The 23,801-nt window shown below is 29.9% G+C and overlaps 1 protein-coding gene across 5 annotated transcripts in view; it reads right to left on the bottom strand.

Annotated features, from left to right (window-relative positions):
• LOC135923031 (putative uncharacterized protein DDB_G0282499) overlaps window positions 1-23,801 on the bottom strand; it is a 57,880-nt gene that overhangs the window by 16,702 nt on the left and 17,377 nt on the right. For all 5 annotated transcript variants that reach the window (XM_065457623.1, XM_065457620.1, XM_065457622.1 and 2 more), the window contains exon 3: window positions 4,392-4,684. In XM_065457623.1, coding sequence (XP_065313695.1) covers window positions 4,392-4,684 — 293 coding nt within the window. The remainder of the gene's footprint in view (window positions 1-4,391; window positions 4,685-23,801) is intronic.

The following is a 23,801-nucleotide window of genomic DNA, read 5'->3' as shown; positions in this document are numbered from 1 at the left end:
TGAAAGCGACCCACGAAGCCAAATTGGAAAGAACAGAGATGAGGATGATCAGATGGATGTGTGGGGCATCTCTGAGAGAGAAAAACTAGCAAGGAATTATGAGCAAGAATGAGTATAGAAATGTGATTGAAGTGGCAATGCGAAGAAATATACTAAGATGGTTTGGGCACGTGAAACGTAAGAAAAAAGATGACTGGGTAAAGGGATGCACCTTGACGGAAGTAGAATAATCAGGACCTAGAGGGAAGGCCCACGTGGAATTTTTTCAAAAACATCTGGTAAAATTGAGGAATGGGAGCGGGAGCTAGGTCTTTTTAGGGCTGGTTTAAATTTAATTGTATGAATTAAATTATTTTATAAATATTAATAATATTTGTTAATTAAAATTCAATAAAAATGAAATTTTATTTTATTTAAATTTATCCATTATTAAATGTTTAGCCGAGTTTTATATTGGTTTTTCATCTAATCATTTTAAATATTAAACATCAAGTTTTTCCTTTTTATATTGAAAATTTTTTGGAAAATCTTATAAGTCATATTAATATTCATTTTATAAATATATTACATAAAGTAGTTTTAGATATTATGGATTTAGAGATCATAGATGAAGAAATCGAATTTCCATTTCCATCATACAAAAAATATTTCAAACTTCTAAAAGATGTTAGTCTAAATGATCAAACAAATTTAAGGGCAAAATGACTTTTGTGTTTAAATAAAACTATTTAATTTACAAAAGTGAGCAGCTTCAATTTAAAAAGCATCTAAAGTAAAAAATCTTTCTTTTAAATACAAAATGATTTGGAAGATTTTTTTGTGTTCCATGAAATTGATCATCAGGAAGATAATATATTGTATAAATATTTTTTAAATGATACCAAAATTACTATTTTTGAGAAATTCCCTTAATTAAAAAATATCTTTATAAAATACAATACCTCGCTTCCCTCTAGTGCTCCTGATGAGTGCCTATTTAGTATTGTAAAAAAGATTTTAGGGGAGAAAAGTGGATGTTTGCTAGATTCTAATTTAGAAAATTTATTACTTTTAAATGCTAATAAAAGGTTATAAATATTTTGATATATCATTTTAATATAAATAAAGCTTTTTGATATAAAAATATGATTTTGTTTAGTATACCTTCTAAAAAAATGAAAAAGGAGCGGTTAAGGAGTGGCACTCCATTACTTGGAGCGGTAGCTAGCTCCTTTTAAAAATAGCTCCTCTTGAGAAGGTAGGAGCGGGAGCTAGCTACTTTTAAAAAGGAGCGTTAACAACTCTGCTCAGGACCATCAAAAATGGGGGAAAAAATAAGAGGCTGGCATTAAACGGAGAAGTAAAATATTGTTAGATGATGGTTTTGAATACCTTATTTTAATGCATAGCTTGTGGACGATTTATTATTGCCCCATACAATAATCTGTTCATATTTAAGGTACTAATATACTTATTGACGTTTTTTTAAATAATGGAAAATTTAGGAATCACCTATCACAAAATATAACTAAATTTTTGGTCCTCATACCTCATAAAATGGGAAAATTTCTAATTCACCCGTCATTTTACGTAAAATAGATAAAAATATATTGTTAAATTAATTAATGAAGAAAAAATAAAATTTACATGAAAAGAATATAAACCCCGCTTCCATTAAAATGAAATCTTAAATTACAAATTTAAATTTCCGTAAAATTATCTTTAACCAAGCTTAACCTTTTTAATAATAGTTTATTAACTAAATTAAAATTATACAGAACATTTAAATGGCATTGCAATAGCTTCCCATTTTTTAAAACTAAAAAAAATTATAATACAAATTTTTCGGACAATCCCTTTTCAAAATCGAGGAAATACTTATATTGTAATAAAAAAGTGTTTTAAACAAGTATTTTATATAAATTAAAAATAAAAAAGTGGATTTTAAGATTAATATAAATTTTTTTTAGGAAGATTCAGTTATATCAATTTCAAGAACATCTATACTTTTAAGATGTTCGAATTTTTTTAATTTTCATTATTCGCTATTTATTATACCCTTGAAAACACTAGGCTTGACAAGGGGAGGCAACAAATCATACAAAGAACTATGGTGGTGGAATGAAGAGGTACAAACCACTATAAAGGAGAAAAAAGCCCTATATAAAATATGGTACAAATCCAAAAACCCAGATGACAAGACAAATTACAAAAATTCAAGAGAATAGCTACAAAGGCGGTGGCTAGGGCCAAAGCTATGGCATACGATGACATGTATGAAGAACTACATACCAAAGAAAGGCAAAATAAAATATACAGATCCAAACAGCGAGAAAAGAACTCTAGGGACATAAACGGAGCTCCGAAAGTAATCAAAAATAAAGATGGGAAATTGATGATAAAGGAAAAAGAAATAATGAATAGATGGAAGGAATATTTTTAGAAGCTTCTCAACTTTAATCCCCACATACTACATCTAGATGAACACTCCCCATATCAAAACCTTGTACAACCAATAACAGAACAAGAAATAATCACATGCCTCAAGCATATGAAAAACAACAAAGCTAGGGATCCAGATGATATTCCAATAGAAAGCCTTAAAGCACTAGGAGATGATGGAATACATTTCCTTACAAATCTATACAATAAAATACTTGGAAATGAAGAGGTTCCCCAAAAATGGAGGCAGAGCTATCTAGTTCCTATCTTCAAAAATAAAGGGGATCCACACAATTGTCAAAATTACAGGGGCATAAAACTAATGTCAAACTGTCTAAAATTTACAAAAAAATAATAGAAAAAAGATTAAGAGACATAATCGAAATAGGAGAGACTCAGTTTGGCTTTATGCCTGGAAGATCAACAACTGATGCTATCCACGCAATTAGGCAAATGAGTGAAAAATACAGGGAAAAGAACAAAAAGCTACACATTGTATTTCTCGATCTAGAAAAGGCCTTCGATATAATCTCAAGAAAACTTATCTGGTGGGCGCTACGCCACAAAAAGGTCCGAAAAATATATAAGAATAATACAAGATATGTATATGGGCCATACAACAATGGTCCGTAGCACAACAGGTACTTCACAATAGCCGAAGGAGTTCATCAAGGGTCGGCTCTCAGCCCACTTCTCTTCATTACAGTAATAGATGTATTAGCACAGTCTATACCTCAAACAGTCCCGTGGAATATGATATTTGCAGATGATATTGTGATACTTGCCGAATCCAAGGATGAAATGAAAGAAAGATTAGTGAGTTGGATAAATATCCTAGAAAAGCACGGCTAAAAGTAAATAGAGAAAAGACGGGGTATATGGTGATAGGAGGAGATGAAACAGAGAGTATTGATATAAATGAATGGCAGATATCGGCAATTGAAAGCTGCAAATATTTGGGCTCCACTATACAAACAAACGGCACAATAGAAAAAGAGATAAAGAGTAAAATTAATCAAGGGTGGTTAAAGTGGAGATCTTTATCTGGAGTGCTATTTGATAAAAGAATCCCACACAAATTAAAGGGAAAAATTTACAGTTCCATAGTACAACCAACTATTCTATATAGTTCGGACACATAGCCAACCAAAGAATAAGACGAGAGAAGTCTACAAACTATGGAGATGAGAATGCTGAGAATAATTGCTGGGGTAACAAGAAAGGTTAAAGTGCGCAGTACAAGAATACTAAGTAGTTTAAAGGTAGTGCCCATTAAGACTAAGTTAATGGTAAACAGACCTAGGTGGTATGGGCACACAATGAGAAGGCCTATGAACTACATAGGAAATAAGGTTGAGCTTGGAAGTGATGGGCAAACGTACCCTTGAAAAAAATTATTATACATAATAAGATTGGCTTGGCATGTATAAAATTGCAATACCATGTCTAAAGGATATAAATTTATAATAAATAAGAGAATACCTATTTGAATAAAATATAATGTAAATTATTATAGGATTTTTTAAAGTTCATTAAATGTAAATGAATGTGAATATTTAGAATTGAATTTGAGAGATTTATATCTTCTAATTTTGAAAATTATATAAAATTAATATTGAGATTTTATCTTGTACAATTTATTTTATAATCTATTAAATATTAATAAATTGAATAATTTTATTTGTTGATATCCAGATATTGTATTGTAAAGATAAGTTTTAAAAATAAATACTTTATCACGTTTAAAATTAGGCTGTTGAGAGGGCTCAATAGGCTTAAAACCCACCCTGTAATGTAACTATAGAATAGAATTAAAATGAGGGGCGACCTCTAAAGGGACTCGTACCAGTGGCTTTGGAGGACTAGCAGTAAATGTTATACCACCTATCATAAAAATGATAATAGTGTAAAAGGTGGTCTTATAAAACGCCCTCTAAATGTGTTATTATACAATACAAAAATATTTCTACCTATGGCACAAATCTAGCAAATCCTTATCGGTCGTAATCTTGGAGAGACCTTTTATGTATAAATTTGTTCGGGACAACAGCATATTCCTGTGGCTGGGTTCGTCATTTTCGGAAACATTTGAATATGTTGCGTTCGATTTGCCCTTAACATTTTCTTTTGAAATAATAATGGTGGTATTTATTTCATTTACAATGTTAAAATCCAGGCCGGTATTTTTAATATCGTGTGTGTCATCATTGTCACCGGGATTTAGTAATACGTCACCGAAAGGGCATATGAGTGTTTGTTGGTCCTAAAAAAATTAAAATATATTTGTTAAATTAATTAATCGATTATAGGCCAAGTTTTCAGAGCCCTAAAGAGGCTGACTGGATTTTTTTAAAAGGGGGCTGATCTCCTAAATTTGATTCATTTCAGAATTTTAATCACTATAGTGTAAATGCTATGACTTAATGTCCCAAGGACTGAACAAAATGACCTGGAGATAACAAAAGATAGAAATTTGCTATTAACGCTAAATTTCCTGACAATATAAAATTACTAAAAAATATTTTTTAAGCTTTGAAAACTATTAAACATGATCATTTAAAAAGATATCTATAAATATAAACGGTAATTTTCTGTAGAAACGGAAGTGCGACCGCTAAAAAGCATAATTTTATTTTAACACATTATTCACATTCAAAGAATGTAGCAAACATTTTTTCTTTATGATAATAAATATAAAATGTATTATTTAAAAATATTATTATAAAAATAAGGTCGCGCTCTGTATCTAGTAATGTGCAACTTTTAATTATTATCAATTTTGTATAATATTTAGTTTATTATATTTTGTGAAGAAATATAGATGGTAGATTTGTTCTAATAAATTCACTATCTTATTTAACTAAGATAAGAATTCTTTTGACTCAGAGGATACTTCCTTTCTTCCTATCCCAATTATTAATTTAACACAAGATTTTGATTCAGAAAATGATTCTGAATATACTATCAATAATTATTTTGGACCATTTTGAAAGAAAGATAAAAAATTAATTTTCCAGCCACCTCAGCCCTTTATTAATAAAATCTATGGTCCGCAAAATTTAGGAGAAGATAACTCACCTTTTAAAATTTTCAGCTTTTTTTTATTAAATGAGATGTATGATTACCTGGTTTATCATCACACTATTTGCCACTCAGATTCAAGAAAATTCTTATACCATAATATAAAATTATATAATAAATATTTTCCTTGGAAAATATATTGATGGTCTTAAAAAATTACCAAGTTACAGAGATGACTGGAGCTAACTGAAGATTTTAATAATATTTTCATGTAACACTTAAAGCCACTCGATCTATTTGGGTAGCTACTTTCAAATATACATACCAATGACAACTCTCGCATACCTAGACGTGATTATTAAATAGATTATGATAAACTATAAAATTCTCCCTTCATGAATATAATTCTTACACCCTTGAATTTTTAACCTGGATTTTTTTTAGCCATAAATGAGTCAAATTGCCTTCTAAAGTAGACCTTTCATAACAAACTAAGCCCATAAAAGTGGCAATAAACTTAGAATTTATCCGAGAAGGAATTTCGTTTTATAAAGATAAAAATAATATAGTAAAAAAATTGGGTAAAGTTGATAAAAAAATTTAAGTGAATATGCACATCGTATCTATTTTGATAGATAAACAAGTGTTGATGTTCTAAAAATTATAAAAGGTAAAAAAAAATGTTGCAGTTCAGCACCAAAGAAGATGATTTCCCATATTTACTGATGATAACCAATGTATGTTATTATAAAATAAAAGACAAGAGAGAGAGTTAATATGACAGCCAATATAAACCTAAATTTAAATGAAAATAAGACAATTATATGATAAAAATATAAATGTAATAAAGCCAAAAAGGGCAATATATATTTCTAAAAAACAAAAATGAGAAGGAGAATTCTACTCTGAAACAATAGTTAATCAAAGCGATCCTTGGTAGAGGACTTCACGAGTTTTCCCCGAATTTTGACAAAAACTTTCGAAGAATTTATAAGTTTTGATTTAAAATAGATTGCGCACTTTGATTTTTTTGAATCGATTTTATGTGCATCAAAGTTTTAAATCATAATTTGTATAAAATTAGTTTGGTCGTTCTAGAGTTTTAATATTTGTGATAAATAATCATTTCGTCCTCTTTAAATCTTAAAAATGTTTAGAGCTTCGTGGTAAAAATTTAAACGCACATGAGAACCATTAGTGCTGACTATTTTTGTTCCATGTAAATTCTCGCCTGACAATAAGTTCTTACATTTCTTTAACTGATATCTTATATATGGAAGGCGTAATGAAAGCTAAAACATTCAACATTAATTTAATTATCAATCTTAAAAAGTGACTAACTGATTAAATTTCTATTATTTAAATTAAAAAAAGTTTAATATTACCGAATTTCCCCTCCCGACTATGAAAAATACAATATTGCTTCATTTATTTTAAGGGTTGGTTATTATAGAAAAAAAATTTATTAGAAAAATTGTCGTTAATATTTTAATAATGTAAAACTTTTAGTTCATTTTATTTTGTCCAAAGGAATAAAAGTTAGTTGGAAACATTTTATCCATAAGACTTTAATTCGTTGAACATATTTGTCCATTAGAATTTTAGTTCGTTGAACATGTTCATGAACTTTTAGTGAGTTTTATATAGTGTCCATGGGAATATTAGGATAAATTTTGTGCATAAGACTTCCGTGCATTTTGTCCATTGATAATTTACTCTCGATATATGATACTCTTAAAATTTTTGTATCCTTTTTCTTCGGTTGACTAATGATTTAACATTTATGAAAAATTATATGAAAAACATTATAAATGCTAAAATTGAAAAATACATCATACACAATGATAACTAAATGTACGAAAATTAAATTGTGATTAACCCAATTTTTTGAGATTAAATATTTTTATTAATCGATGTGCTATGAATGGTATAATTTATCTAATCATCAGAATATGATCAGCTGTTTTATCATTGCTAATTTTAAATAAATATTTCGTAATTAGCTATAATAATAGTGCTAAATCACATGATAAAGCAATTAAAAAATTTCTGGATTTTTTAAAAAATAATAATGCTTTAAATTAAAATAAAGAGGGTTGTATTTATTATACATGATATCATTGCATAATAATAAAGTAGATATGTTGAATAACTTATTAAAATATTATTCAAATGTGAGAAGCCTCAAGGTAGATATAAGAGAATATATTTTAAAAAATTAGTTAAAATAATAATATAAAGTATAATAAAAGTCAAGCACGATTACATTAAAGTAATGAGATAAAATTCTACCCTTGTGATACATTTTTAAATATTTGGATTTAGAAAAAACTGACAAGAAAAAACCGCATTTAACAAAAATAGAAATAAGTTAATAAATTTACTCAAAAAACTTAAATGTGAAAATAGATCCTATTTTATACAAGTTTATATTAGCATTCAGGTGCCCGCAAAATTAATAATTTGAAAAATAGGTTAGGGGATCCAATAATCATGATTAGAAATAGACCCTATAGAGATAGGGAATTTTTTTTAGATGAGTTGAAGGTATATAAAAAAATAAGGGTATTCTTGTAAAATAAAGCATCTATTCTTAATATTGCAGTATTAACTGTATAACCGATATCAGATTGTCTTTTTATACTTAATGCAGCCTATAAAAAATAAAATTTCAATTTAGCAGAGATTTGTATATCTATCTGGTTAGGAACATGCCAAAAAATGACAAGATAAAAATCCAGTGGAACCGATTAAATCATAAATGCAAAATACAGCTAAAATGATTAAAAATACCTAATTTTAGAAATTCTGGGTCAGACTGTATATCTGTCAAAAGTAAAAATCCCAGGCCTGGTTTGAAAATAAATTATTTTCTCAAATCAGAGCCGGGCGCATAATTTCTATCTTGAGATATTTTATAAAATTCAGTCAAAAAAATTGTTCATATCAAAATTTATAAAAAAAAATTATCCATTATTAAAATTATAATATTATTTATTAATTTCTAATAAGGCTGCGTCCAAAATAATAAAAAAATAAATTTTGAAGAAAAAAATAACATAAGCTTTTTTAATGTAAAAATAAAATAGTGTCCACGGTATTTAAAAAAATTTTTTAAAAAAAATATGGATGGGGCCAAGGGGTCAATACAGGAATAGTCCCATACCAAAAGTTGGCCTCTCCTCCATGGGATTGAGATCCCGTCAGGACGTTTACCGTCAGATCTAAAAAGACCCTATGGCTCTAGAGTGGAAGGAATTTGGGCGGATTTCAGTGCATGTTGGATGATTGTATTACATTGCTTGTGTCTGATGAATCGTCCATTGCAGGAGCGACAATGTAAACTATGTCTACCCTTCGAGTCAACTGGCGAGTTGCACCCTGAGCAGATGTGAGGGTGAGTGATGGAACAATTTAGACGAATGCCGATGGCGTGGGTAAATTCATTGTTTATCTAGCATGCAATCTACCGACCGCACCCTATTCTCTTCCCTGCTCAATGGTACGGGACATGAGTTTCTTGAGGCCATCCCATCTACCAATCTACAGCTTCAACTATCCAACAATGAATTTACCCACGCCATCGGCATTCGTCTAAATTGTTCCATCACTCACCCTCACATCTGCTCAGGGTGCAACTCGCCAGTTGACTCGAAGGGTAGACATAGTTTACATTGTCGCTCCTGCAATGGACGATTCATCAGACACAAGCAATGTAATACAATCATCCAACATGCACTGAAATCCGCCCAAATTCCTTCCACTCTAGAACCACAGGGTCTTTTTAGATCTGACGGTAAACGTCTTGACGGGATCTCTCAAATCCCATGGAGGAGAGGCCAACTTTTGGTATGGGACTATTCCTGTATTGACCCCTTGGCCCCATCCAACCACGCCATCAACATCCTCAGAAGGAACAACTTAACTTCTAAATACACAGAAATAATGAACGATCATTGCTTCATCCCAATCATATCAACCACTCTTGGCACCTTCGGCAAACTCGCCTTAGCATTTTTCAAAAACTTAGGATCACACAAACTCTCAGAATAACCTCGAGAGGGTTTTTTTCATCGTCAACGTTTATCCATAGCGATTCTCAAAGCTAATTATATCAGTTTCAATGGTAGTCTTCTAGCTAAAGAGCTATCCTAGACAACACTTACGTCCCTTTTTCATTTTTGTTTCCCTGCGTCACACCATCTCCGTTCTTTTTTTTTATAGTATTATTATATATTTTTCAAACATTTTTAAATATATTATTAGTTAACTTTTTTGTTAATTTAGTGCAGAATAAATAATTTCAAAATAAAAATAAATAATTTATTTGTGAAATTTTTATAAAAAAATTAGTAAGTACAATTTTTAATGATGTTAATTTTTATAAATTTACTAACCCAAACGATTATAGCCTTTTATATTAATATATTTTTTAGTGTCAGAATATAATTTTATGGAAAGCATGAGGGTGCACAGGAACCTCTGGTGCAAAAATGACTTAAAATTCAGAGATTCTGTAGAAAATAGGAAATTTGGGAGGAAATTGGAAAAACAATAATCTGAATTATGATCGTGAAGAAGAAATTTTTCGCTTTAAAGGCTAAATTTAATAAATTATATATAGGCTGCACAATATCGCCGGGGTGACCCAGTGGTGTGTGATGTATGCTTGTGAACCGAAGGTCCCAAGTTCAATCCTGGTAAGCAACTAAAAATTTTCTGGTTTTTCTTCGATGATGGATGGCTTTAGACATATATGATAAATTTCTGAGCCGAGAAATGCCACCCAGGTCACCGACAGTCTTGGACAGCCGGGTGCTAGGATACTTGTCCAATAAACCAAAAAAGACGTTAGCTGAATTCGTGGGTCAGATGATAACGATTTCTTGGCCAGCGCTGGGATGATGGTGACCTCGGGGGCCGCTCAAGCTCAATGTCTACCAATACAATGGACTTGATAACGATACTCCGGTGGGAGATCCATCGAGATTGATACTCCAGTGGGAGATCAGGATTGGGATATCTGTCGATTTGATAATTCGGTGTGAGGAATACTCCGGTGGGATATCTGATCGATATTGATTTGATACACCGGTGAGAGATCAAGATACTTTGGCCTCGATAACGATAACCGGTGATCGATACAATGAAATCGATCAGAAATACAATATAAATTAGATAAAAATAGAGTAATATTAAAGTGGAGATAGATAGTGAAGGAGCTTACCACCAAAAAAAGTTAAAGCAAAAAGGAAAAAAAGAAGTATAGGGTCATTCCATGTCAAATCAATCACTTTTCGGCCGACCCCTTTCGATTTCGATAAAAATTCGTAGGCTGGTTATATATGTTCCCATTAGATTATAAACAAAATTTTAGCGCATTAGAAACTATATTAGCGGAGATATTCGCAGTTAAAGGTCCAAAAAACGTCTTTTTTTGCTTTTTACTGATGTTAAATAATTAGTTTTTAATTTAAAACTAAATATGATCAAATATTGAATCTAATATCAATAGCCAAGTTAATAATTGATGATTATGGCCAAAACATCAAAATTAATTTTTGATAAAATATGGGTCATCTTATGGTCAGTTGAAAACTTGAAATTAATATTTCGAAATGCATATGATCTCCGATTTTTAATTTTTTTAAAAATTATTATCCGTTTACTATTTTTTTAATAATTTATTCGACAATCAGTATGGCTGGGTATTTATTTAAAAAAATATTGGGATTATTATACTTTAGAAGAAATAGATGGCGCTATATATAATAGTTTTAATATGTTAAAATTTATTTTTTTATTGATTAAAAATATTTTAATGTATATATATCATACTAAATCGATTACAATGTGCATTATATATATTATTTGTAATTCAGATCATAAATTTTTAAAATCTTCACAAATTTTGCCTAATTAAGATAGTTTATAAATTAATTAAATCTTACTTCATCTAAAGGAATACAAAGCCTGGCTAGCTTGTGAGATTCTTCAGGAGATAATATATATGTTCGACTGGTGGGAGTAGAAGGATTGACCAGCGAGAGAATATGAGATTTAGGCAACACTAAAATATTATCTTTCAGAGGAAATTTAAATGAGGCTGAAGGTCCACAAGGGTGTAAAAATCGGATTTTTACTTCTTCATTTGTATAACTTTTATCGATTATATATCCTAACCACCATTTATCATCATATACACATGTTATATATTCATTAATATTTTAAAATATAATTTTTCTTATTTAAAAACGGAACTTGTTTTATATTATATTTTTTGGAATTAGAATATATTTTGGTTTTTAGTTTATTTTGATCAATGGGAATAATCCCGTGAATTTTTTGGGTACCATGTATGGGCAGTGCAGAATTAAATCTTTTACGAAGGGCTAATTCCTCTTCGATATATTCTTGATTGGATACATATTCAAATTGAATATTAATATTTTCTTTAGCATAATTATATAATTCTAATGGTTAGGATTTGATTTTTATTTGGCCTTTGAAGACTAGCTCTGGCAACTAATCTTTTGACAGTTCCTCCGATACCGTCACATGCATTTTTGCCGTGAGCAGTGACAAAGAAATGCTATTCGGCAGGAATATTAAAATCGTATTTATGAAGGCATATGTTCAGAAAATTTTTGCGATTCTTGTATTGAGACGCGGCTTCATCCGAAAAATATATTAATTTTTATGGTTTAGAATGAAATTTGGCTGTTAAGAATTTAATGAATTTTTTTTGATAAAGGTGGACTGCACTAGTATTATGGCTTAATGATTCGGACAAAATAACAAAATTTATATTTTTTAATTCTTCTCCAGATTTATAATATGCTACAAATGGATGTATAGTGGCCTGCACATTGTTCCAATGAAATCCCTGAACTTCATCTTGTAAAATGAAGGAATAATTTTCAGAATAATCTAGAATTGTTAAAAATTCCTCATCTTTTAAATTTTCTTTGGAATTCTTCAAAAATAAACTTTGTGTTTAGCTATAAACGAGTGATGCAGTAAAATTTGAACTTTTTATAATAGATATTTGATGAAACCATCAATGGACTTTATAATAGTTTCAAGATTTGCTCTATCCACCGTGATCTATTGTTTAAACGTGACATATTCTATACGATTTCTCTGAAACAATTCGTATAATTGGCCCATAAGAGATTCTATACCAGGGCATTGATCACAATTTGTTAAATAACATTTTGGCTGAGATGGATTATAAATAATTTGCGCCAAAAGATTGTTATAAGAATTTATACAGTAATCTTCTCCTGCTGTAATTTCAGCTATTACATTTGTCATTAATTTCACATTCTGATGAATGGCGCAGACACAAACAGTGTGTGTGCCATCCAACTAAAATTCAGTTTTTTGGTCTAAGTTCGGCAAATTTAGGGAATCCAATTGATATACTTGGGTATTCTTCCTTAAACATCTTGAATATTTCTTTAAGATTATTAAATATAAATCTTGGCTAATTCTTTCTCGCCTTTAACAGATACACAATCTTTTATTCCAGGCATGAGTCGGCTTATTTCATCAGAACTATAATTTTGTTATTTTTATTGCTTAAAAAATTTTTCAAAATCTTTGAAATTTTCTTTATCTCTGGTTATTTTAATAATGTAAGATAATGACAATTTCATAACATTCTTGGTCTTAATGGGTATGACTTAGTCTGGGGAGGGGGTGGATAGGGGGTTGGGGGTAGGCCTGGTAATTAATGCGATTTTCGATTTTTCCCTTAATAATTTTTCTGCACCCCTTTAATCCTGCTTTTTTGTTCGTTTGCTAGTCCGATTTTTTAATTATTTTAATTTACAATGAAATATTAAAAAAATTATTAAAATTTTTTATCCTGCGAATATCTCAGGGGAATAAGGTTTACAAAGTTATATAATCGAATTTTATGATATATTTACATTAAAATATTTTTAATCAATAAAAAAAATGAATTTTAACATATTAAAACTATTATATATAGCGCCATCTATTTTTTTTAAAGTATAAAAATCGCAATATTTTTTTAAATAAATATCCAGCCATGCTAATTGTTAAAGAAATTATTAAAAAAATAGTAAACGGATAATATTTCTTAAAAATTAAAAATCGGAGATCATATACATTTCGAAATATTAATTTCAAGTTTTCAACTGACCATAAGATGACCCATATTTTAAAAAAAATTATTTTTGATGTTTTCGCCATAATTATCAATTATTAACTAGCTATTGATATTAGATTCAATATTTGATCATAATTAGTTTTAAATTAAAAACTAATTATTTAACATCAGTAAAAAGGAAATAAAGGCGTTTTTTGGACCTTTAACTCCGATTATCTCCGTTAATATAGTTGCTAATGCGCTAAAATTTTGTTTATAATCTAATGGAAACATATATAACCAGTCTACAACTTTTTATCAAAATTGAAAGGGGTCGGCCGAAAATCTTGATTTTTTTGCTCATTTGACATGGAATGACCCTATAGGCTGCACAATACCTTAATGAAATTGATAACCCACTAAAGGATTTAAATATTGGGCAAAATATTGAAATTGCTTTCATTTGATGATACTATAATTTCTGTACATTATTACTATTATTTGATATTTATTTAATAGCTAGATCAAGATAATGCCAACAAAGAAAATGAAAACCCTAGAGTTATTAATAAAATATACCTATTCCTACTTTTAAAAGATATATTATTTCCATTACAATTTTATTATATAACTCAAATATAATAATTTATATATATTTTTTAGAAAAATTATCTTTCAAAATAAAAATTAATATTGGTTTTTATTAATGATACAATTATTTACAACATATATGTATTTATTAAGTATATAAATAAATTTTTGATATAACCAATATCAAATAATAGGTTCAAAGTTTAATAACTGAAAGGTAATATAAAATAATAAATACAATTAAAAATTTACATATCTTTTAATAAATAATTGAATCATATCAACATAGGCATAGCCAGGGGGGGAGAGCAAACGGGGGCAAGGGGAAATTCTCCCCCCTACAGAAATTTATCACTTTTGTGAATATCATTTTAAGCTATTAAAAATTATCCCCCTTAGTCCTCCTTCCAATCCCTGACCTCCAAAAATGTATGCATATATCTTAAACAATAATTTGAAAGAAAGAATGTAAAAGTTGATATTTTTTTTATAAAACTATTCATCATAATTTATAAATTTTTGGAAAAAAGCATTTATATATAAAAAAAGTGAACCAAAAATGTTTAAGAAATGGAATATAAGCCAAAGATAAGTCTTAGACAAAAGTGAAATGTATTATAATTATTAATAATAGATCCATAAAATTACTAAATAATATAATATATCAAATATAATTTTTTATAAAGTGAGTAATTTTAATTTATTTATCTTAATAAAAGTAAAATATAATTATAAGACTATTGATAAAATAAATCATAAATTAAATAAAAAAAATTAAAGCTCAATACAAACAGTGGAATTATATGTCGTAGATTTACAGTATATCTAATTTTATCAAATATCATAATTTTTACCAATTTAACGAATTATATATTTTACAGAAAACTAAAAAAATTGATAAGGAATCAGAAAATATCTTTTAAAGACATTGTGGGATGAATAATATGAAGATTAATTTTTTTAATTTAAAATAAATAGATGGCGTTAAATAATTGCATGCAAATTGTTGCTATATTTATTATCAAGAGCATTAATTAGTAAAATTTGTTAAAATATTAACTGTAATATATTCTCTAACTGTCAAATATGTCTGTAAAAGTGGAATTTTACCTAGTATTTTGTAACTAATTCTGTATAATAGAGGAATATCAACTATATGTCTACTTTTATAAATAATTCTTATACTTGTTTGGAATAAATTATTCTACCATGCTTTTATATTAATGTATATACAAGTAATTTATTATATTTTATATCTTGATAACATGTATAAAGATAATAAATAGACTTCCGGTTTTTATATTTTCTGGATTTTCTTATTCCCTGAGCCTCTACTAATGCCCGATCATAGTTATCGAAATTGACTATTCTTTCCTACGATGATTTTCTCCAACAATTTCTTATATAAGGTCGTAGATAATGTCCTCTCCATTCACGGAAAATATCGTCCCTTTTCAATTCTCCAAAAAAAGAAAAAAGAAGACATCTTGTCCAATTAAAATGTCGATTTCTAAAATATAATAATCTACACTCTTCAAAGATTATATAATATTATACCAACATATTCGAAATAATCAATTATTGCTCTTCCAACTACTTATCAACATTCGCGGAAAGCACAATTTTCGAGCAATAAAAAAAAAATAAAAAACAATATTTTATTTATTTTTGAGCATATCTCATCTTCCGGTTTTTATATTTTCTGGATTTTCTTATTCCCTGAGCCTCTACTAATGCCCGGTCATAGTTATCGAAATTGACTATTCTTTCCTACGATGATTTTCTCCAACAATTTCTTATATAAGGTCGTAGATAATGTTCTCTCCATTCACGGAAAATATCGTCCCTTTTCAATTCTCCCAAAAAAAAGACATCTTGTCCAATTAAAATGTCGATTTCTAAAATATAATAATCTACACTCTTCAAAGATGATATAATATTATGCCGACATATTCTAAATAATCAATTATCGCTCTTCCAACTACATATCAACATTCGCTTAAAGCACTATTGAGGGAGGCTTGTCCTATCAAAACTTTCTTTTTCAAATAGTAGAAGCGCTTAACTTCTTTTGTGTAACGAATAGTTCTAAGACAACCTTAAGATTTCCCTATTTTGCGGCCGTAGAAAAATTTCCTTAAGTTTGAATTCGTTTTACATCTCCACACCCTAAAGATTTCCCCGACAAAGTTTAATTTTTTTTTTGCATTTCTTGGTTTACCAGTATTTTCGATTATTTTTTTTTTATTTGCCAATGCATCTAATTTATTATTATTTTAAATTTACCAACCCTCCTAATTTCGATTGTTCATAATCTTTCTTTTTTCTTTCAATTTTTGATTTTTTCTTTCCCCCTTTTTTCTTGTTTATACCCCCCCCCCCCTTTTTTTTTTTGTTTGTAATAATACTTTTTATACTTTATGTACCTAGTCTTATTTTATAAATATTATTGTTTATTTATTATTATTTTTTTTTTCAAATTTACCAACCCCTCTAATCTCGATAATACTTCTGAAAGGATAGATCAGGTTTTCCTCTCATCCAAATTTTGATTTTTTTTTTCCCCATTTCATCTTTTTTTTTTTTCTTCCAATCAAAATTATATCCGTTAATATATATATTTTTTTTTTGTGTTTTCTCCCTTTCAAAGCCATCTCATGGTTAACTCTTGTTGTCAAGTATGCTTAAAAATAGTTTCGCTTAATTTAAATGGCGTGTTTAGGAAACATGGTTCACCCGCGTGCCACAATTCTGGAAAATTTCCCCTCTCTTACGGCCCAGATCCTTTAATTAACGCTCCTCACTCGTATGACCCCATTCCACCATGTTCCTCAAGCTCTGTTGATTTATTCCTTAATTCGCATAAGCCCCCTGTTCTTTCTAGGATCCCTATAGCCGCCCGAGAGTCTATCTCTAGGTTCCTCATGTCACTTATAAATAATTTGAATTCGGATTTCTCCTCACTACCATTATGGTTAGACCTGGTTAGTTTTTGTTTTCGAGTCCTAGTTAAACCCAAAAATAAAATAAATAACTTATCTGCCTTAATTAAGGAAAAAGTTTCCAATTTTGGAAATACAATTATCGATGAATTTTCTCCTTCGTACGCTTTAAACCCCAACTCCTTCCGTCACAAATTGATCTCTGAAAAATTAGATCTTGGAGATATTAGCGGTGCGGCCCGAATATTGTCTTCCGATGACTCTATTTCACCTATCAACGTTACCATATTTAAACAACTACTTGAAAAACATCCACGAGCGTCCCCTTTTAACATCCACCCGCATGCCTCCTCCCCTATTCCCTTTACCTGTGACGAAGTACTTAAGTGCTTAAAGTCCTTTAAAAAAGGGACGACAGGGGGGTTGGACGGCTTCAGACCTGGTTTCTTTGTGGAGTTAATTCAATGCCCTGATAGTGGCTTCATTGACCCTTTGTTGAAAGCATTAACCGAACTGTGCAATAATATCCTCGTACGCGAAGTTCCCCTTTGCATTCGTCCTATTATTTTTGGCGCCCGTCTTGTCTCCCTGACCAAACCGGATGGCGGCGTTAGACCCATAGCCATAGGGTCATTCTTTCGTCGCTTAGTCGCCAAGGCTATCGTAAATAGGATTCGGCCTAAGGCTAGTTCCTTCTTATTTCCTTCACAGTTAGGATTTGGAGTGAGAGGTGGGTGTGAAGTGGCCTCACATGTTGCGCGTATTTTTATAAATACTGAGGCCGATAAGGTTTTCTGCAAGTTAGACTTCAGAAATGCCTTCAACACCATCCATAGGAGGGCATTCTTACCATCTTTTTTACACCATTTCCCAAAATATGGGAATTTCCTTAATTCCTGTTATGGATTCCCTTCGTTACTCAAATTCGGGGAATTTTCCATATCCTCCGAAGAGGGGATACAGCAAGGTGATCCTCTAGGCCCTCTGCTCTTTACTATAGGGATTCATGATTTGATCAAAAATTTAAAGACTAATTTCCAATTAGACCTTAATTTATGGTATCTCGACGATGGCTCTTTTGGCGGTTCTTTATCCAATGTTATGTCGGCCATAGAGTACGTTGAAATGGAAGCTTCGAAAATTGGTCTTTCCCTAAATAGGAAAAAGTGTGAAATTTCCTCCCTCAACAATAAGGATTTTATTCCTCCCTTAGATTTTACAATCATTCCGCACGAGGAACTCTGTCTTTTGGGTTCCCCTATTGGTTTTTCAACCTCCTTTTGTCAAAAAACTTTTGACGATTTGATCCATTCCCTTTCCAATTCACTCAAGAATCTTCCTCATCTCCCCAAGCATCAGTTCTTCTTTCTCACCAAAAAATGTCTTTTTCTACCTAAATTCTTACATTTATTTAAATCTTCCCCCGTTTTCCAGTACAATACTCTCCTTAAGGTCTTCGAATTAAAATTTAAACATTTTATCGAATCCCTTTTAGGCTTAAATTTTTCCGATTTCAATTGGTCCCTCGCCTCTATGCCCGCTTACCAGGGTGGACTGGGATTGTTACCCCCCTTCCTTATGGCAATTGCGTGTTTTCTTTCATCTCGAATATCCTTCGCCGATTCCATTTCCTCGCTTATCGAGTTGGACGATCCCCTTCTATCTTCAGCTAAACAAGAGTGGCTTACTCTAATCACCCAAGGCTCCGAGCAGCCAATTTCCTGCCATCTAAAGAGCTTCCTGGTCCCTATGCTCCAATGCTCGTTTGAAAAACTTTGTATGTATCCTGAGCTAACTAACCTTCAACTGCTCAGAAACGCAAAAAAAAACTCTAACGGCCATGAATGGCTAGACGCGATTCCGAGTGGTAAAAAGGAAACGTTACTCACAGACGATGAGTTTCAAACTGCCATTGGCCATAGGCTTGGTTGCCTTATCCCTTCTGTGGACACCTGTGCCGCCTGTCACAAACAGGTTGATCCTTTCTCTAGACATTGTTTCTCGTGCCTCAAAGTCAGTGGCCGTTTCCTGAGGCACGACAACCTTAATAGGTTAATCGGCAAAGCCTTGATTTCGGCCGGTTTCCCCAATAGCTTGGAGCCATTGGGTCTCCTAAATGCTGACGGTAAGCGCCCTGACGGCATGTCTTTAACGTCTTGGCACGGCGGCAAAAGACTTGTCTGGGACGTCTCTTGTGTTACCTCCTTTCCGGCTAACGGAAATACCGACTCCTTGGAACTACAAGAAACCAATAAGTTTAATAAATATAGATTCCTCCCTAACTCTTTTTTATTTATTCCCCTTATTTTTAGCGTCCTTGGAAACCCCGGTCCCCAATCCCTAAAGTTCTTAAATCAATTGGGTAGAAGAATTTCGTTAAGGACAGGGGTCAAAAACGAGTCCCTATCTCTTAAACAAAAAGTCCAATTTGAAATCCTAAAGGGGAACTACAAATGTTTCTTCGAAACACTCCCATTTCCCTCCTAGTTTATCAAATATAGTCATTGTTAATTTTATATATATTTTGCATCGCAACTATAATATAATATATATTATATTTTTTTTTGAAATATGTATTATTATTTTCTTTTCGTCTATTTTTATATATGCTTATTATTTCTAATTTACATATATAAAATAATATACATTTTATTATATATTATGATAAATTAATTTTGATAATATAAACTAATAAAAATATATTTCATATTTATTCCAGGCTTATTTTTTTTATTAAAATTAACCTCCTATCTTGTAAAAATATTTTATGAATAGACTAAGGTAACCAGGCCGAAGGCCCGCCCAAAATGGGGTCTGGGGGCGAAGCCCTTGGTTAATTTTTTAATTCCCCCCCCCTTAGGAAAATCCTGGCTACGCCTATATATCTAGCATTTTGAATATTTTAATTTTTTTAAAACTTAAATGTGTCCAAAGTGTTTTGTTATTAATTTGCAAAAATTTTAAGAATTTTTTCAAAACATTTTGGACGCAGCCTAAAATATAAAAATCGAAAATTTTTGTAAACATATTTTGTTTGAACAACATTTTTAGGACTGTTCGATATATCCAGGGTTGTCAGATTCATTGAAACAAAAAGCGGGTGAATTTAACCATAATTCAAAAAAAAAATTTATAACAAATATTAAATTTACTTCTGGTGATTATTTCCTTATTTAAATGAATATATCTAATACGCAATAGTAAAATAAAGGAAGATAGTAAATTATTTTTTTAATATAAAATTAATAGCTATTATTTAATAAATCAGTAAATATTTTTATTCATATTTTTCAGATGATTTTTATGTTATTAATTAAATTATTATTTTTTGCTATATAAATCTTAAAATCTTTACATTAATTCCGCTTCTAAAGCTGATAAAGATAACCGATTACGATGTTTCAGCCAGAAATTTAATTAAACTAAATATGCGCTCTGAACCAACGTTAGAATGTGGTTAATAATATTGCATATATTTTCAAAATTTGGGGCAATATTCTTTGGAAAAAATGTACCATTTGTTTTCATGAACCAAATTCGATATATTATTTTGTTCTACAAATATAATTAAAGCAACAAATTCCTGGAATAATTCATCGAATTAGATATCTTTTATATTAAAATTGATTATTATTAATTCAAATTCCACGAATTTGAATTTATTATAGCTTCATATTACTTTAGATTTTCCTATTTATTATTTGTAAATTCATATTTTTTTCTAAATAAGAAATGATTTAATGAATTTATTAGCTTCATTTTGAAATGATGCGAGTGATCATCACATTTAATAAAATTTTGTCTTAGAACCGAGCCAAAGAAGCATTGATAACTTAGAATTTTAAAGTTTTAACTAATTTATTCACTACTCTGCAATTGAATTTTCGGATTGCAATATTTTCTACCACGTTATTAACAACTAGGCCTAAATAAGCCTCGGCCAATACATTTTCAAAAATAATTTCAATATTGAATTAGAATTTTTTGAGATAAAAAATAAGATTAAACAGCTAAATATTTTTATTAAGTCTTTGAGAGCCGGTATATGATAGCCATTTTGTTGTAACAATTCGTAGTCGTAGAAGTCGAACCATTCAATATCGAGAATCCATAATTTATTTTTAAAGCAGATACCCTGTTTGTGGATCTGCTGAATTTGGCATAGCATTTCATTGCAATCATTTCTATACCTATTGATAATGAAGCAAGTCCCTCTCTTCCTACATTGTGAATTGTATGGCACAGGCAGCTAATGGGGATGATATTTTCATTCAACACTAATAATTCCGTAATAATACTTTGCCCTTTTCCGAAATTCACACTTGTATTATCGGCTTAATTGATAGTGAAAGGTAGTAATTTTCAAGGCTCTGCACAAGTATAGACGTAATATCCTTCGATTTCTCCAAGTCCGATGAAATTTTTTTAGAAGTTTACTACCTCTTTCTTTATTAAATGAGCGCATTATTGTTGGGAATGTTTGAGTATTTCAATTATTTGATGCATCAGTTAATAGAGAAAATATATGATTTTTCTTCAAATCCTCTAAGATGTGTTTCATAGTTTCATCACCACGTTTTATGCTATTGGCTATTTTTGAATCAGGAAAGAGGATAGGCAATAAGCTTGTAGTATCTGTAGATAAATAACTAAGTGAATGTTTTATCATGTGATAGATGAATGTCGTTTCGGCTATTGCAGTATTATCAACACAAAATTGATTGTTTTTGAAGTGAGGGTAATTCCATACCAAATCGATAACTTTTCGGCCCGACCTTTTTAATTTCGATAAAATTTTGTATGCTGAGAGAATATCATTTGAAAGCATCGAATCTTTAGCTTCCTAGCACTCATAGTTCCAGAGATATCAATTGTCAAAAGTGCCAAAAATGACTTTTTTAAAAATACGATTTTTTGAAACTGAGATAAGTTAAAAAATAATGATTTTAAAAATATAAGTTATATGTCATTTTGTAACTCTATTAAAGGCCTTTTATTAAATATTAAAGATTTTTTTGAAATAACATTGTTGCGGCTTTTATTTACGTTATAAATTTTAAACATAAAAATTCCAAGTATTTCGCTTTCCAAATTTTTTTGAATTTAATATTTTCTTATTCTCTAACCTTATATCTATTCATAAAAAAAATTTAAACTTGGGACAGTCATGGGTTTTTTAGTTATTACGATTTAAAAAATCAAAAAATAAATATTTTTTTCAAAAATAGATGGCGCTCCTTTATAAAATAACGTGTTTTGTTATAATTATTATTTTTTAAAACTTTTTTCACTTTTAAACATAAATAATAAGATTTTCCAGCATTAATATCATGAAATGAGATTATTTAGCTGCGGTTATAATCATTTTTTTTTGTAAAAAATTTTAATTTTCGAAAAATTATTTTATAAATTATGAAAGATATTACCCATTTTCGATTTTTCATTAAATTTAGTTTATTTGACGCCATGAAAATTTCGTTTTGCGATAAATTATATGTACGCCCAGTAGCCGTTGATGGGCTAACTATTGTTAAAATATTATTTTTGGTATGAAAAGGATATTTTGTGCAGCTGGATAAACAAAAGAATTTGCTGGTCCTTTAGGGTGAAGAAAATTATTTTTTACTTCATCTCTAATTACATTCACTTCTTGTACAAATCCTAACCACCAATCGTTTTCATATGCACATGTTACATATCCTCTAATCTCATCGATTATCAGATCCTCAATCAAATACCTTCACGTGGATATATTGACATTCGTTGCAGTCACCAAAATAACAGATGGGTAACGGGGGATTGCAAATCATTCTGCCTATAACATCTCTATAAGTTGTTAATGTATCCTCAACATTTTTAGTCAATGTTGCTAATTCACAGCTTAAAATCATAAGTTTAATATTCTGATGTATGCTACAAACGCATACACTATGTGTTCCGCTAGCCCCTGCTAATATACAATTTTTTGGTCTTAAGCTAGCAAATTTCGAAAATCCATGTTAAGTTTGAATTACTCGCCTTAAAATGATTATATAATTCTTTCAAATTATTAAGAACCTTTTTTGAGCGTTCACTGTTCCCCCTTTTCAATGATAGATATGCTATCTTTTTTTCCTGGTATCTACTAACTTTATCAATGCAAAAAAAAATTTCAAACAATATCAACTGTTTTTTGATTGAGATATTTTGCAGGCTTTCGATTTTGAGTTGAAAGACTCCCATTTCTTCTAAAATGATTTTGGAATTATATGCCATATGATATGTAGCGTTGAATGTCGTTTTTATTTTATTTGCGCTCCAATTAGAAGGCAGAATGGTCAGCAATTGATATTTTTTATTTTTAGATAAATTGGGATATTGTAATTTCATGTTATTGAGTATATCATTATTATCTTTCGTATCCGAATCTGGATTGTTAATTATTATATCTGTAATCGCTTTTGTTATTTTTGCTGCCTTTTTTTGGATAATTTTTTTCGGTTAGTTTTTTTTTCTTAATAGGAGATATTCCTATTTTATTTAAAGTTATATTGATTTTATCTATTGATGTTGATGCTGTTATTTACATATTCACTATCAGAATTTATATTTTCGATATTTTTTTGTGATAACCTTTTACGGCATTTATCACAAATATAATGTTCCGCCTCAATGTAATATTGTGTCATCCACGTCATGACTTTGCGCAGGTTATTTTTATAATTAAA

The sequence above is a fragment of the Gordionus sp. m RMFG-2023 genome, chromosome 1, assembly GCF_954871325.1.
Source record: "Gordionus sp. m RMFG-2023 chromosome 1, tfGorSpeb1-WG-v2, whole genome shotgun sequence".
Classification (NCBI taxonomy): Eukaryota; Metazoa; Nematomorpha; class Gordioida; order Chordodea; family Parachordodidae; genus Gordionus; species Gordionus sp. m RMFG-2023.
This window is presented reverse-complemented; position numbering and strand designations above follow the sequence as displayed.